Source organism: Halichoerus grypus, chromosome 6 (genome assembly GCF_964656455.1).
Source record: "Halichoerus grypus chromosome 6, mHalGry1.hap1.1, whole genome shotgun sequence".
Classification (NCBI taxonomy): domain Eukaryota; kingdom Metazoa; phylum Chordata; class Mammalia; order Carnivora; family Phocidae; genus Halichoerus; species Halichoerus grypus.
Genome location: NC_135717.1, coordinates 77386568 through 77404637, shown reverse-complemented (window position 1 = coordinate 77404637; position 18070 = coordinate 77386568). Strand labels below are relative to the sequence as shown.

Sequence of the window (18070 nt, the reverse complement as noted above, 5' to 3'; positions counted from 1 at the left end):
TCATTTAATGCACAAGACAGCGAGTATAGGTTGTGTGGTTTCCCAGCGATAAACCCATATGACTTTTTACAAAAATGGATAATCAGAAGGGGGAATTGGCTAACAAAGATAAAAATAAAAGCAAAGAAATGAAACTGTTAATGCTGCATTTGCAAATCAGATCAAACATAAATGGCTGTAGAAGAAATACCTGATTGGGACTGGGAATGTTGACGCTGCTACCACTTAAGAGATTCTAGATGTGCAGCCAGAGGAACATAGTGAAGGCAAACTGGTCAACATAAAGGAGTAAAGCGTTTGTGACAAAAAGGATGAAGATGTCCAGAGAGGTGATCCAGGGGAAAAAAGTCAAGTTAAAGGAAATCTTAAAGATATTTCATGAAGTGACAGCACAAAGAATAAAATGTTGAAAGCTGATCCAAACTTAAGAGTATGGACAATTTCCCTAGGCTGAGAAAAGATGCCCACTTTGTATCATAAATTATACAACAAGAAGGCAAGCACTGGGGCACCTGGCTGGCTCAGTTGGTAAAGCAGGTGAGTCTTGATCTTAGGGTCATGAGTTCAAGCCCCACATAGGGTGTGGAGCCTATTTAAAAAAACACACACACACACAAAAAACACTGTTCAAATTACTCTTGGTAAGTTTCTTACAAATAAATAAATACTTAATTCTCAATGTTTCTGTTTTAAAATATAGCATACTAAATACTAGTTTTACTATTTTTTAAATTTCCTTATACATTTATAACTGATAGAGTTTTTAATATTTTAACAATTTTTAAAGGTCATGAAATAGCCATTTTCCTCATTGGTTATTAAGATTGCTTTACATGATTTTGGCTTGCACAGTCATTTTTACTATCCTGCACTACTAGAAATCAAGGTCTGCCTGTATGTGTTGTGGCCTTTTGGTCAAATGTCTGTTATCCACAAAGTCAGGCACTTTTATAATTAGAAAACAATGTGAGTGGAAAGAATATAGCATGAACTTTGGAACTTACATGGACCTGAGTTGAACTTCTGACTGGTATTTTCTAGGTGTGTGACCCTGAGCAAATTATTTAGCCTCAAGTTCCTCATCTGTCAAATGGTAGCTGCTCAATGAGTACTTTCTAAATTTTTTGAATGAATGGTTACCATTTAGCCATGGCACTAGTAACCACTTCTTAGTAAGAAGAGTGAAGTATCTTATAAAATATTTTTTTTTTCTTATGTGAACACGTAATACTGTAGTAGGTGTATAGATCCTCTCTCATCATTTTCTTTAGATCAGAGTTTCTCAACGACTCTTGACATTTTAACTAGATAGTTCTTTGTTTTGGAGAACTGTCTTTTGCATTGTAGGGTGTGTAACAGCATCCTGCCCCCTACCTACTAGTTGCCTGTATCATTTCCCCCAACTTGTGACAAGTAAAGATGACTATAGATATTGCCAGATGTCCCCTAGGTGGGGGAGCAAAATTGCCCCTAGTTGAGAACAACTGCTTTAGACTTTGTGTTTTCTTAATTTCTTTCTTTCCTTTCCATCTCCCTTCTTCAGTGCCGCCTTCTCTCTGTTGCCAAAGTTAAGTTTGTAAACACAAATGTTAATTGTGTTCAGCTTGGCCCAACCTCATCATTTAAATGCTCAGCTTTGCCTGCATGATAAAACCTAAAACCCCTTAGTATGAAAAACCTTTAGCACCTCTAGTTCTCTCTCCTGTTTTTTTTTTTTTTTTTAAAGATTTTATTTATTTATTTGAGAGAGAGAATGAGATACAGAGAGCATGAGAGGGGGGAGGGTCAGAGGGAGAAGCAGACTCCCCGCTGAGCAGGGAGCCCGATGCGGGACTCGATCCCGGGACTCCAGGATCATGACCTGAGCCGAAGGCAGTCGCTTAACCAACTGAGCCACCCAGGCGCCCCTGTTTTTGTTTTTGAAAGCATTTTATTGAGGGATAATTTACACAAACGTTTTATTGAGGGATAATTTAAACACAGTAAAATACCCAAATCTTAAATATATAGCATTATGACACTACCTATATATTATCACCACAGATCAAGATTCAGATTATTTTCATCATTTCAGAAATTTCTCTCATGCCTTTTTCAAGTCGGTAACCTCTCCCCACCTTTCCTTTATTCCCAGAGAGAACCATTATTCTGACTTCTACCACAATAGATTGTTTGCTTGTTGCTGAACTTAATATAAATGGAATCATAAAATATATATTCTCTTTATGATTGGCATGTTTTTGCTACTTACCCATACTCTTTTGTATGTTAGTTGTTCTTTTTAATTACTGAGTAGTAATCTGTTGTATCTGTTACATGAATATATCACACTTGTTTATCCATTTTCTTATTGATAGTTGGATTGTTTCTGGTTTTTGACTATTATGAACAATGCTGCTGTGGACACCTGTGTCCTTTAAAATTTTTTTTATCATGGTAAAATATATAGTATAAAATTTGCCATTCTAGCCAGTTTTCAGTGTACAACTTAGTGGCACTAATTACATTCACAGTGTTGTACAGCCATCACCACTATTTCCAAAATTTTTCAACATCCCATACAGAAAATCTGTACCTATTGAATTAGAACTTACCATTCCCTTCTTCCAGTCCAGTCCCTGGTACCCACTCTCTACTTCTCTAGTCTCTGTGAATTGCCTATTCCAGATTTTTCTTATAAATGGAATTGAACAATATTTGCCCTTTTGTGTGTGGCATAATTCAGTGTTTATCCATGTGGTAGTACATATTGGAACTTCATTCCTTTTTATGACTGAGTGTAATATTCTGTGTATGTGTATGCCACATTTTATGTATGTATTTGTTGATGGGCATTTGGATTGTTTCTGTGCTTAACCTTTTTTTCTTAAAGATTTTATTTATTTATTTATTTATTTGACAGAGAGAGAGAGAGAGGGAGAGAGAGTGAGCGAGCACAAGCAGGGGGAGAGGGAGAAGCAGGTTCCCCACAGAGCAGGGAGCCCAATGTGGGGCTCGATTTCAGGACCCTGGGATCATGACCTGAACTGAAGGCAGATGCTTAACTGACTGAGCCACCCGGGCGGCCCTGTACTTAACCTTTTCTAGTCTCACATCACATTTACTTGTTGCTGAAGCAGCCGTGCTAAACTATGTATTCTTTGTGTCATGCTTTTTCTTTCCTCTATGTTTTTGGATACATGCCATTGCCTTTACCTGTTGTCTTTCTCCTGTCATGCCTGATTCATGAATCTCTTACACATTTTTTAGGTCTTGGTTGATGTTACCTTTCTAGGAAACTTCCCAACAGTGCCAAAGTTAGCTGTTTTCTCTTTTCTATTTGTATCAGACCTTTTTCGTACAGTTCAGTAGCTCCTTGCTGTATTTACTTACATGCATATCTTCTCCCCTAGGTTGTGATACTAACTTTAATGTTCTCAGTACCTAGCCCATCATTATAATAATAAAGACCATCATTTATTGCCTTCTAAGTCCTGGGCCCTATGATAGTTTCTTTTTATTATCTTTTATCCCTAAAACAGATCTGCATTATAGGTACGGTATTGTTAAAATCATTTCACAGATAAGGAAACTGATGCTTAGGTTAAATGTAATCTTGTCAAAGATGACAGAATTTGTCACTAGTCACAGTTTATCTTGACTTCAGACTCACTCTTAATCCATTATGGCAAGCCACCTTTTCCTAAAAAATGTTTGACTCAATGAATAAAGTTTTTGGCAACTAGTTGGTGTTTGACTCAGACCATACATCCTACATCTGAATGTACTTGTTTTCTTTCGATAAACGCATATTAGCTCCCAACAGCAGCGTCATTGTTCTTCTTACCTCCTTATGATTGGGAAGTTGAACCATTCATCTCTCTTTTCTGTAGAAAGTGTGAGTACCCATGGAGAGAAGCACCCTATCCTCATTTTTCTTATCTGAGTTTCCAATTTAAGATTAAGTGTGTGAAATGCCCTTTCTTTTGCCAGGGAATCTGGTTTACCTTTTCCTATCAGTAGTCTTCTATGGATCCAAATGTATTATTAGCCTGATACTCAGAACTACTGACCGTAAGTAATCCCATTGACATTTCAGACCAGTTCTGCAACTTAATTTGAGTTTTACTTACGTTGGTATAGGAAATATTTAACTAGTCCTACTTTATATGCTCATTTATATGTAGTTTTATTAGAAACTGCTGGCATAATTTATTTGTAAGGAAATCAAGACTGAATCCTCATTTCTGTTACTCTTTGTGAAGATCAAATACATGTTGAACATGCATAAATATTTAAGCTATTTTAAATTTTTTAAATTTTTTAAAGATTTTATTTATTTATTTGAGAGAGAGAGAGAGAGAAACAGCATGAGAGGGGAGAGGGTCAGAGGGAGAAGCAGGCTCCCCGCTGAGCTGGGAACTCGATTCGGGACTCAGTCCCAGGACTTTGGGATCATGACCTGAGCTGAAGGCAGTTGCCCAACCAACTGAGCCACCCAGGCACCCCGCTATTCTACATTTCATAGATAAATTTATATTTTAAATTCAGTCTGCTGATCCTTTTAAGCTATTGTCTATTTTATGTTTAATTAGGCACCTTTAAATTTTTTGTTGAAAAAATTTTAAAGCATTAATTAATTGAGCTGTAGTGAAGTATATAACATATTACACAGAGCTGTTCTGGGGGCCATGGGGAAGAAGACCACATAGACACTTAAAATCTCACTTAGGAAACGATACACTAAAAAAGTAAAATTATGTCAAACATGAAATAAAACAGTATAAGTCAATAAAATAAGAGCTGTAAATCAGATATTATATTCGTTGTCAAATGAGGGCTACAGACTTCAATTGCTAGAAAAGTTCAGAAGAGGAGGCAGTTGTTGTGGGTTAGGTAGGACATATACATTCTCTGGTGAAAATTGCTTCTTGATTGAGAGAGGATTGAAAAACTCTAAAATACTACAGTGGTTTGTAGCCCTCCATAGGGCCACAGTACATAAATAGATAACACAGTATATTGTGTTAATGAAATTTCCTGGGGATGGAAGAAGCAATCTAAAAATGCTTGGTAGGGGAGGGGAAGGTAGCAATCATGAAAGAAAGCTTGAGCAACTGGGCACTGAAGGACAGGGAAGTTTCAGGGAAGTAAAGAATGGAGGGTGTTTTGTTTTTTTTTTAACATTTAAAAAATTTAAATTCAATTAATTAGCATATAATGTATTATTGGTTTCAGAGGTACAGACCTGTGATTAATCAGTCGTATATAATACCCAGTGCTCATTACATCACATGCCCTCCTTAATGTCCATCACCCAGTTACCCCATCTCTCCACCCCCTTCCCCTCCAGCAACCCTCAGTTTGTTTCCTATGATTGAGAGTCTCTTATGGTTTGTCTCCCTCTCTGGTTTCGTCTTGTTTTATTTTTATGGAGGGTGTTTTATAAGTAAGAATAGAGTCAAGGTAAATTTCTTGGAGAACGTGATTTTTTAACAGTTGAGATTGAATATGTAACATGTTTCAAGTGCTGCTTAATACTAAGCCCCTAGTTATCTTGAAAAGTAAAGAATAGGAAAATGAAATCTTAGGATTTCTTTATTTTTTTTATTTAAAAAAATTTTTTTTTAAAAGATTTTATTTATTTATTTGACAGAGAGAGACACAGTGAGAGAGGGAACACAAGCAGGGGGAGTGGGAGAGGGAGAAGCAGGCCTCCCGCCGAGCAGGGAACCCGATGCGGGGCTCGATCCCAGGACCCTGGGATCATGACCCAAGCCGAAGGCAGGCGCTTAACGACTGAGCCACCCAGGCGCCCCTTAGGATTTCTTTTTAAACATGTTCAAATTCAAGTGTTGTGGTAGATTACTTACTATGCCTACATGTTCATCCTTACCAGTTTTCTGACTGGAGGTAGAAGGTCATTCATTTCTTCATGCAGTCATGTTAGCCAGTACTGTTTATCTAGCAGACTCTTAGTAGATACGGAATTCCAGTTCTCTTGTGCTGTCATCTTCACTGAGTAGCAGAATCTCAGAATTTTAGAGAATAGGGAAGACTGTAGAGATTGTTTAGTTTTAAACTCCTTCTTTTAGATAGAAATGAGAAAATTGAGGCTCAGGTTGAGAGACCTATATACGGTTCCATCGCTCCTAGTGGTAAAACCACACTTAACTACTTAGGTCTCCTGACTTCTGTTCCATTGCCCTTCTCACAGTATCATTCTGTCTCTACTAGTGTGAAGCTTCATCTGGAAACAAATCTTAATTTTAGTGATTCATCCCTTAAGGTCTATCCGGATTGTCTTTTCTTCATTTCATCAAGAATGTGGAAAGATCGTGCATGTGGGAGTTTTTACCTTTTTTTTTTTTTTTTTTTTAACCTTGGGCAACTTATTTTAACCTCTTTGCCTGATGTTCTTTATATGTTAAATGGGGGTAAGCATACTTACCTAATAATAGGTGACTGTCAGGATTAAGTTAGATGGCCTGTATAAAGCCCTTTTATTTATGGTTGGCATATCTTAAGAATTGAATAAATATTTTTTTTCTCTTGTTGTTTTTTTTTTTTTTCCTTTTTTTACCCTAGAGTACTTACCATATTGTATTACAGTTATTTATTTTATATGTACCAGGTGGGGTTCTTAGAGATTTTCCCCTCAGCAATTTCTCGACTGTGTATATACAATAATAATTTGTGATCTGTGAATATAATCTTAAAACAAAAAACGAACCATTCAAGCTACCCCAGGAATTTGCTACTGAAACAAACATGGGAATGCTCTCGTATTTCATTTGTCTGCCAGAAAGAAGAATTGAGTAACTATTGTTCATTTTTAATACTCATAATTCTGTAATAAACTGACAGTACTTCCTATATTGTTACTTGTTTGAGGCCTTGCTTTGACCTTGAGAGAATTATTTCATTATAATTTTTTAAGGTCAGTGTATTGATTGTTTCATTTGGCTCCTGGTCTCTGTCCCTGACTGTTTCTATGATTGCCTTACAGATCTCTGAGGAATATGAGTGCAATGATGAAGCTTCTCAGGAAGATGAGGGGTTTATGGGCATGTCCCCTCTTTTACAAGCCCATCATGCTATGGAAAGAATGGAAGAATTTGTTTGTAAGGTAAGATAGCAGTTTCTTATCATTTCTGTACTATATATTTAACCCTTCCCAAACAGGAACCTTTAAGGAGATTTTGCAGTACCTTAGCCTTTGGTTTACTTTGGACATAATCTGTGGCAAAATGCAGACAGAAACAATCTCATGACTTTAACCCTGTTTAAGACAAAATACATTTGTTTACCTGAAGTAGCCATGATAAAGTTGTGATAAAACTGGAATATCCATCTGTGGATAAACAAGTGTTTCCTGATGTAAGTTAACACAGTAGATGTTTTATTGACAGTTTAGATAAAACAGAATGAAAGTTGGGAGTGGTTGATGCCTAGAGATACTAAAATGCCATCTCCAAGTCTTTTGAATCTCTTCTGCTATGTGACTGTGATGGCAAATGTGCTAATCTTTCTAAGGATTCTGTGGGTAATCAAACTACTCTTTAGATATAAATTTCCCAGTTTTCATGCACATCTAGTATTTCTAGTTTTAGCTGGCATGTTTTCTGTCTCTAAGGTTTTTCTTCTAATGCATTATCTGATTCTTTAGGACCAATTGTGGGGATTTTTTTTTTCTTCTTCTAAAATGGTAACTGGAATTGGGGTTGCTTTCTTAGAGAAAAGAGTCAGGGACACTGGTAAATTTATAACTACTTGATAATCTGATCAATAGGGACCCTGGCAGGAATTATCCAAAATCATAAGTCAGTCTGTCTGTGTTAGTATGTGTAAATAAATTTATTTGTTAAACATTTCTGGAGAGCTCTTGATTACTTAAAGAGAAATTTTTGTGACTCTTAGCTTTTTTTTTTTATAGGTTTCATGGAACCAAGACTTTTTATGTGTGTGGTCTTACATCCTGAAAACTAAGTTGGGTTTTCCTACATTCACAGTGGTGGTAGAAATAATTGGGGGCCAGTTGACTATAGAATACTGTACTTTGGACCAGAGGATGAGAAAACATTATAATCTGAGCATAGACATCTCTTCTAAGAGAAAAAGGATGGGTGGAGAGTGGTGGGGGAGGGGAACGAATATTTATGGGTCTACTTAGAGCCCAGAAAATTTTCAGTGTTTGAAAATTGGTGAAGAAAAAGACAAGCAAAACAATAGATTTTTCTAGTGATTGCTCTCTCAGGAGAATTAACACACAGGGATGTTGAATATTTAGTGTCTGGGCCATTAGGGATTTGTAATATATATATATATCTGTGGGGTACTGTAGCTAACTTGACTGCCTTTTTATTCTCCTTTTCTGAACTAAGACTAAAGAATAAAGCAAATAAAACTTCTAATGTAATAGCTAATGGGAGAATAACTAGGGCATTTGTTTGCTCCATACTGTGATTTATTGAAGAAGAATGAGTGGAGCACAAAAATTATTACCATTCCCATATCATCCTCTAGCAGTGTGTCAGTGAGAGTGGACTAGAGAGGCTTCTTGTGACACGGCGTTCTCCACACTTGCTCTGCTGCGGTCATGCGACTGAGTGTACTTGACAACTAGCTGGGTCTGGTGACACACACAGTTTTTTTCTTGGGTTGCAAGCAAGTAAACAATTTAAAATGAAGTGTCCTGTGGCCTTGCTGGTATACACTCCCTTTTGGAAAAGCTTTTATTATAGGAATGGGGAAATAAAATCATTTAGTCTTTATAGAGTGTCCAATTTGATCATGCTCTCTTTTTTTCCAGCCTTCAATTAAAAAGAAGTGTTTTGTGCATTAATGATCTAATACAAATCCAGTGGACCATTGCTCAGATGTTTGATTTATACAGTGCCTTTGTTAAGCTTATAAATAAATAGTATTTGGCCAAGTTGTGATCCTGTTTTTTCCCCCTGGGGGGGCGGGTAAAAGAGGATGCCTGTTTGGGTTGGCATTTGCATTGACTCCAGGTTGAGGATTGAGGGTGCAGTGTCTGTTGAATATGACACTAACTTCAGTATAATTATGAAAGTATAGCTCCTTGGCTCATTTTAGACTGCTAGAATGTTTAGAAACAATGGAGAAAAATCATTCTGACGTTATATGCAAATATAACTAGTAAGAAACTCAACATATTCTTTCTGACTGCAAAAAGGGAGCATCTTGGCTGTGTGGGGTAACACAATAGCACTTTTCATATGGTCACAGCAGAGCTGTTTGCAGACTGTGAACTGCCTTGAGGATGTAAGGATTGATTTCTCTTTTCCTCTCCCTCTTAGAGAATAAAATTCTCCCAAAGTAAAACAGAGTAGCATCTTGTAAAGTTAATGTTAACAGTAGCTATCTTTTTTTCAAGTCCAAATTAGAGAAAAGAAATTCAGTTTCCTAGAGTATTCTTTCTCTCCAGAAAGTCCTTTGGAAGATCTCAAACAGCTACTTTTACAAGTGGTAATACTATTACCAGTAGACATTAAATATCTAGATTAGTCTTTTGGCATTATTGTATTTTTTTTGTATGTTACGAACAAGCATGGAATGGCCAGATTATCATAACTCCAGGCCTCAGGTTTTGAGTTAGAAGGCGAGAGAGGAAGTGGGGAGGCTAGAGAGAGTGAATTTTAGTAGCGTTAAGAGGGCCACTTCTGCTCTTAAAATGTTAGTTCTCACTTCCTTTGGAGTTACACAGAGGATCAGTTCTTTTACAAGTGTATTTCAATAAGGATTAAGGAGAGCAGAGAACAGGAAGATGTGAAGCAAAATAAATGGGCTCAGTAGCTGGCAGTCAATTTGCATTGCACAGTAGAAATAGCCTAGCCACGTTGTTTGTCACAAGAACCCTGAGGAGTAGGAGTGGGGTCGTTGTCTCAACCTGAAGTCTATAGGTAGACATATACCTGGCATTTTTCCTTCTATCTTTCTGATTAGGAGAAACAAGTTAGTTTGGGATTAAGTAATCCTTATGATGTGAGCTCTCCAGGCTGAGAGACATTAAAAGAAGCAGAGTGCAGAGGATGACAGGTTTTTAAGGACAGGTACCAAATTCCTGGTCCCTTTTCTGTTAGAGTCTGTGGGGGAAGGGACAGTGAAGAAAAGGGAGTAGGGGGTGGTGGTGATGGGACTTTTGAAGGGCCCTTAACGTTTGAGTTTCTTTGCCATCTCTCCAGCATGAGGAGGGTGAATTAGTCACTAACTCTTAGGTAGGTTAATAGCCTCTGGGAATGGTCAGGGTTACATACCACCTGTGGGGTGGATGCTGGGGCTTGCTAAAACATTCACGAAGTGCTCTGGGTTATTTCATTTGATCCTTACAAAGTAAAGTACTGTCACCCCGTTTTATAAATGAAACTGAGGCTTGGTGATTTTCTGATTAAAGCTCCTTCAACTAGTTGATGGTGGAGATCAAAGATTTTGACTCCTATGGACTTTTTGTTTTACTTCATGTTTGTTGTGGTAGGAAGAGAAGGGAAAGGGAGAGAATTTAGCAGAAGGCACACAAGTGATTCTATGTATGGGTTTGGCCCTTGAATGACACAGGGGTTAAAGGTACTGACTCCTTCGCAGTTGAAAATCCATGCATAACTTTTGACTCCTCCAAAACTTAACTATTAATAGCCTACTGTTGATTGGGAGCCTTACCAGTAGTATGAAAAGTCAACATATTTTGTACGTGATATGTATTATAAACTATATTCTTAAAATAAGCTAGAGAAAAAATGTTAGTAACATCATAAGGAAGAGAAAATTCATTTACAGAACTGTACTGTAAAAAATCTGCATATAAGTCGACCCGCACATTTCAAACCCACGTTCAAGGGTCTGCTGTAGTTCTTTTTCCACCAACAGAAATGTTAAGTATAAAAACAGTCATATTTAATATCACAGGGACTTTTCAGAGGTAAAGTCTGTTGTGGTTGATGAAGGAAGGCAAGTCTGTACAGGTGGACCCGACCTTTAGCCACACTGAAACGAAGCTTAAAACCATTCTTTCAGGGCAACCAGTGTTGCTACATTGACAAAACCACAAAGATATTTGATATTCTTCTTCCAGGTATGGGAAGGTCGGTGGCGAGTAATCCCTCATGATGTACTACCAGACTGGCTCAAGGATAACGATTTCCTTTTACATGGACATCGGCCCCCAATGCCTTCTTTCCGGGCCTGTTTTAAGAGCATTTTCAGAATACACACAGAGACAGGTAACATCTGGACACATCTTTTAGGTATGTAATATCAGTGGTGCAGGGGATTAGTGATTCACTTTATTCTTTTTTTTTTCCCTGTGTATTTTGAGGATAAGGATAAAACAAAAAAATGTATTTGGGATTTGCCATTTTGTTTTTTGGATTTCTAATGATGAAGTTTCTTACTGGTTTATTCTGTGGTTATCCTAGTTTGCACTTTGATTTTATTTACCTAAGTCATAATTTTATCTATTAGATTTTCAGACTGTATTCTTGAACCAGGCCAAGGGAAATGTGCTATATAAAATGTGGTATAATGTCTTAATGAACACTTTGAGGAAGGTGCTTATTTAATAGAAATACTGATTTTTCAAAATCATTACTTAGAATATTCAAAACTAAATTTTAGTTTTGCTTGAAGTAGAATGTGATCCCTAATATTTTTTTCCATCATGATTGCATATTAAAGGAAGAATATAGTGGGGGAAGAATAGTCTTTTCAGCAAAGAGTATTGGGGAAAACTGAGTAATTACATGTAAAAGAATCAAGTTGGATCCCTACCTCATTACAAAATTAACTCAAAATGGATCAAAGACCTAAACATAACTAAAACCATAAAATTATTAGGTAAAAACATAGATGTAAATCTTTGTGACCTTAGATTATGTGATAATTGACACCTAAGTTTGGTATAAACAACCAAAGAAAAAATAGATAAATTGGACTTTCTCAAAATTAAAAACTTTCGTATGTCAAAGGACATTATCAAGAAAGTGGAAAGATAGCCCACAGAATGGGAGAAAATGTTTGCAAATCATCTATCTGATGAGGCTCTAGTAAAGAACTTCTACAGCTAAACAATAAAAGGATGACCCAGTTTAAAAAATGAGTAAAGCATCTGAATAGACATTTCTCCAAAGGTCTACAGATGACCAATAAACACATGAAAAAATGCTCAAGTGTCAACTCTATTTCAGTTTTAAAAAAGGGGGAAAAAAAGGGATGCTCAACATCATTAGTCATTTTGGAAATTGCAATTCAAATACTTTGAAAAATGTAATGAGATACCACTTTACGCTTCCTAGAATGGCTATAATCAAGAAAATGGAAAATAATAAGTTTTGGCAAGGATGTAGAAAAATTGCAACTCTCATACTTTGCTGGTAGGAATGTAAAATGGCACAGCCTTTATGGAAAACAGTTTTGACAGTTCCTCAAAAAGTTAAACAGAGTTATCAGTAGTTCTGCTCCTTAGTTACGTACTCAAGAGAATTGAAAACATGTTCACACAAAACCATGTATACAGATGTTTTTAGCAACATTATTTATAATAGTTAAAAAGTAGAAACAACCCAGACATCTTTCAGCTGGTGAATGGGTAAAAATGTGGCATATCCATACAAATGAAATATTATTTGGCCATAAAAAGAGATGAAGTACTGATGTGTTGCAACATGGGTGAGCCTTGAAACATTATGCTAAGTGGAACAAGCCAGACACAAAAGGCCACATATTATGTAATCCATATACACGAAATGTCCAGAATGTGAAAATCCATAGAGACAGAAAGTAGATTAGTGGTAGTCTAGGGCTGGGGGGATAGTAGGGAGTGGGAGATGAATGTAGTAAGTATGGGCTTCTTTTTGGGGTGATGAAAATATTCTGAAATTAAATAATAGTGATGGTTGCACAACCCTGTGAATATACGAAATCTTTTTTGGTTTACCCCCATTTGACTTGCATTTTGTATCACACATTTGATTTCTGTTGTGTCCCCAAATTCCTTTCTACCTGCTAGTGTAGTGAGACTGGAATAGAGCAGCAAAACCAGTTCATTGCTGACTTCTACTCAAGGGTAAAAGTTTTTTAAATAGAACAGTTACTTAGCACATGTTTAACTTCTTAATTTCTGTGCCTTCCTTGTGTTAAGTGACCTTTTCCTAAGCAGCAAGAATATGTATTTTACTGTGAAGAAGAGCAGTTTAAAAACTGATTATGAAATAGCATGAATAGGCATTTTATTGTCCTTAACTCTTGAATCTGTTGGGCCAACTGGTGAGGACCGAGAAGCATAATGTTCCTTGACGGCTATTGGTGGAAGAAAGCTGTATTTCTTCTTCTTTTTTAAAGATTTTATTTATTTATTTGAGAGAGAGAAATAGAGCAAGAACGGGGAGGAGAGGGAGAAGCAGGCTCCCTGCTAAGCATTTATTTAGCAGGGAGCTAATGCGGGAGCAGGGAGCCTGATGCGGGACTCAATCCCAGGACCCTGAGATCATGACCTGAGCTGAAGGCAGACGCTTAACCAACCGAGCCACCCAGGTGCCCCAAAAGCTGTATTTCTTGACAGGGTTTGGAGGTATTAGAATTCATTGCAAAAGCAAACACCAAAATGGATCTTTGAAAGCTGGGCTCCAGCATATGTGCCAAAAACTTTCTAAATGAAATTCTATACTAGATCTAGAGGTAGAAGTGGACTAATTTAGCCTTCTAAGGAGTAGCAGCATTGTCTGGTTTCTTTTTGGATTATGCTCTTAGATAAATAAAGTACTATTTCCTATACACTCGGTTTTTGAAGCTGAGGAGTATATGGTACCAGCAGTGTTTGAAGTAGACCAAAATTTTGGATAAGCTTTAGTTATTTGGAAAATCTTTCTCATGGAGCTTTTGATTCAGATACATTGTGATTGTGAAGTACTGAGAACCTCATCAACACACAACACTGTTATCTTGACAAGGATCGTCTTTTCTCTTTCTGTACTCTTTTTGTAGGTTGTGTATTCTTCCTGTGCCTGGGGATCTTTTATATGTTTCGCCCGAACATCTCCTTTGTGGCCCCTCTTCAAGAGAAGGTGGTCTTTGGATTATTTTTCTTGGGGGCCATTCTCTGCCTTTCTTTTTCATGGCTCTTCCACACGGTCTACTGCCACTCAGAAGGGGTCTCCCGGCTCTTCTCTAAGTAAGTATTGGAAAGTCTACGTTGTAATCAAATATTAGAGTCAGTGGTTAGGGAAGAACATCCAGCAGAATTGGCAGAATTCTTGATAGTATCTGATGGGAACTTAAAAAAAAGTTCTTTTGTTTTTGTTTTTTTTTTTAATTAAAGCAAGCATCCCCGTTTGCCTCTTGTCTGTTAGTGCTAGCTCATGTCATAGGGGAGTAATTGGAACCTGTAGTGGGTCGTACTTTTTAACATCACATGAATTTTTTTTTTCCTATTTTAGACTGGATTATTCTGGCATTGCTCTTCTGATTATGGGAAGTTTTGTTCCATGGCTTTATTATTCTTTCTACTGTAATCCACAACCTTGCTTTATCTACTTAATTGTCATCTGTGTGCTGGGCATTGCGGCCATTATAGTTTCCCAGTGGGACATGTTTGCTACCCCTCAGTATCGAGGAGTAAGAGCAGGTAAGAGAAGTGGGGGTTTTACATTGGACATTCATTTATTTACCAGTCATTTATTAAAGGTCTACTTGCCAAGTCCTGTGCTATGTACTTGTGATGCAAAGATAAATAAGTCATAGTTCCTGTTCTTCAGGGGCTTTTAATGTAGTGTAGTGTTCATTAGTTGTCTTAAAGCGCATAGAGCTGAGGGGCACGGGGAGCTTTATGAGTCAATGTGTATATTTTGTAATTCACTTGAGTTTATGACCATGTACTGTCCATAAGGCTGTGGCTCTGTAACCTTTGTAAAAAACAAACAAACAAACAAACAAAACCACAAAAGAACAATGATTACTCTTTCTCATTCTCAGCTTGGAGTGTACTTTTTTTAGTGATTGGTTCTTTTGTTGGCGTCATTTTTTTGTTTTGTATTTTTATTCGAAAATGTGTACTGCTTAGGTAAATAAAACTTCATATGATTGTATTCTACTAAAGTAAGCACCATACATCTCTTCTAATATAGGGAAAAAGAGGCTTTTTATATTTAGAATGAGGCCTGTCTCGATGGAGATTGTTTGGAAAGCCAAAAGCCTCTGGTTGAGTCTTCCTCTAGGAGTAGGGAGTTCATGGGGACATGTTTTTGTTTCCCACTGGACTGGGACTCCTTGTAGCCAGGGCCATGTCCTTCAGTGTTCTATCCTTGGTATCAAACCTGGAGCCTACTGAGAATGAACAAGTAGTAGTAAACCTTTAAAACCTTATTAAAACAAAACAAAAAAAACCCCAAAACCATTTCCTATTAAAATCCAAGCCATGGTTCATCTGCAGTTTCCTATAGAAGGTTAGAAGTTAGAATTTAACTTCTTGTTAATGCCCACTATTCGCAACAGTCTCCCCACTTCCCTTTTTAAGTGATTATCTGAGCAGAGAAGCAGTGGTCAGGGGTGACTTCCAGCAGTACTTAACTGTGGGGCTAAGCCTGCTTCAGCGCGGGAGATAGAGTACAGCTGAACATTCGTTCTGCTGTGATACACATCAGAAGAACCAGGCTCCTGAGCTTTTGACTTCCAGAATGGTAGGCAAGACTGCTAGAGCCTCTGTTTAGCATGTAGAGAAAAATAACAAATAAAACAGGATCATGACGGTTTTTCTTCAGTGAGGAGTAGAAGTAGGAAAAGGTTTTTATTTTGGCCTGCTTGATTCCCTTCTTTTGTGAGATGAGCATTGTCATTTTCCTCTTCTCTTGTAGGTTCCCATTATTCATCATGTGTATGTGCATGCATGTATTGTTGCATACCAGCAACTTGGTAATGTCCAAAGCAAGTAATAGGCTCCTTGTCTTGTATTTTGAAACTTAAAAGTCATTTCTAACTCTGTGTCAAAATGTGGAAGCAGTTATTGGCTCCTGGGTGCGAGGTGTTCTGTGGTATTTCGACTGACACAGATTTGTGTATATGCTCATAAATTCACACACATATATGACTCAACTTCTGCAAACTACTACTTAACACTCCATTTGCGACAGTTTGATTTTTATTTCATTGTAGTTCACTAAAAAAGAAAAAATGCTAATCCATATTCACCTAGGTCATATTCAGAAGTTTGAAAAACACTGCTGTAGATGATTTTGAAGGCAGTAGGGCTGTGGTGGAGTGATTCTGATAGATTTCTGTACCAGATTGGTACTTTTGGGACTGGGAGCTTTCAGGAGCAGTCGTGACCTCCCCCCTACCCCCCCCAGTTGCCTCCCCCTGCCCTTCCACTTCACTCCAACCCCAGGGATCCCTGTTGCTTCAAAGGGGGGAGATAAAATAGGTGAAATTGCTCTATATTGCAGTCTGTGTCTATGAAGTGGCAGCATTTAGGAAAGTTGGTTTTAAACAAACTCCTTGAGCTGTCTATTCCTGAAACACTTAGCAACACATTTCTAAGCCCTTTGAGGACTGCTGACTTGTTCAGCTGAGCCTGTCTCAGCAGGAGGCTCCTTGCATTCGTAAATGGCTCTCTTTTAGACCATAGCTGCGCTGTCTGCTGTGGCAGTGTCCCAGAGTTTGAAGAACCTCCTTTTGCCTTTCAAACAAGAAGCCTCATACTTGAAATATTTAGTTTATAGGATTACGAGTGCTGTGTCGTAATATTGACTTCTTCCTTACTTCTCTTCTGCATTTTTACTTTATTCTGTTCTTGTGATTGCCAGGAGTATTTTTGGGCCTTGGCCTGAGTGGAATCATTCCTACCTTGCACTATGTCATCTCGGAGGGATTCCTGAAGGCCGCCACCATAGGGCAGATTGGCTGGCTGATGCTGATGGCCAGCCTCTATATCACAGGCGCCGCCCTCTATGCTGCCCGCATCCCTGAACGCTTTTTTCCTGGCAAGTGTGATATCTGGGTGAGTATGACCAGGGGCAGTTAGTATGTATACATACGTATCTGTTAGTATGTTCCTGGTAGCTCGGGAAATGAAATAATTGAAAAAATTTTAGACTCAAAATTGAGAGACCTGTATTTTAGTTGTTTGATTTGTAATGAGAGATTGAGTGTGTATACACGTGTTTTTGGTAGCAAGAGAGGAGGGAGAGCTAACTAGATTGTGGTTAAGAGAGAGGGAAAGAGAAGGGGAAAGAAATGTAAGGGACCAGTAGATGGAAAATTTTGTAATTGAAGATGGCCTGAAACATTTTCAATAGGTACAGAATTGAAAAGTTGTTTGACACGAAGTCTGACCTTTGGAATTCTGTTCCTTGACCTGTTGCTGATTATTGTAAACTAAGTTGATCATCTAGTCTTCAAAGTTTAATTTAGCCCTTCATAAAATGAAGGTAATGCTAATTTAGGCAATCTTTTCAGATTCAAATTAGTTAATTTATCTTTTGGAGATTGCCTCATCATCATTTTGGACATTGATTATGGAGTTATTCTCCTCTCCGCCCCCCCCCCCTCCTTTTGTGGGAGAATGAATCCCCTCTGATTTCCTAGGAAGCATTTCCTGGGATGTGACTTGTGGCTCCTTCTAGTTTACACCTCTAAAATCATTATCTTTCTCTTGATGAATACTGTTTTGCAACTGTACTTTTCATTTTGAGATGATAATGAGCGAATAGTATAATTTTTGAAATGATGTTTGGTTCACTGAGCAATTGATAGATCCCTTTTAAGAAATGAACTAGCATTCAACAGAACAGATTAAATCAGAAAAAAACGTCATGTGCTTGTAGACCAGTTTCTGATTTGAGAAGGAAGGAAAAGGCCCGGCTTTGCTAGTCTTTTGATAAGGTATGTTGTTCATGTGATTCCAGAGTCTTAGAGCTGAGGAGACATATGTTTTAACCTTCTACCTAATCCTGGAAATCCCTTTAGTTTTTCTGAGAGAGAGCAACATTTAAATTGGCCATAGCCCTGGTGCTTTATTGAGGCCATGATAAAAACCTCCTTCAGCAAAGAGGAAAACCTCCCCATGTCTAACTGTAGCCCATTG

The 18070-nt window shown here is 37.7% G+C and overlaps 1 protein-coding gene across 6 annotated transcripts in view; it reads left to right on the top strand.

Annotated features, from left to right (window-relative positions):
- Nucleotides 1–18070, top strand: part of ADIPOR2 (adiponectin receptor 2) — a 95588-nt gene that overhangs the window by 74327 nt on the left and 3191 nt on the right. For all 6 annotated transcript variants that reach the window (XM_078075438.1, XM_078075440.1, XM_078075439.1 and 3 more), the window contains 5 exons: nt 6989–7108; nt 11072–11243; nt 13978–14164; nt 14430–14617; nt 16791–16984. In XM_078075438.1, coding sequence (XP_077931564.1) covers nt 6989–7108; nt 11072–11243; nt 13978–14164; nt 14430–14617; nt 16791–16984 — 861 coding nt within the window. The remainder of the gene's footprint in view (nt 1–6988; nt 7109–11071; nt 11244–13977; nt 14165–14429; nt 14618–16790; nt 16985–18070) is intronic.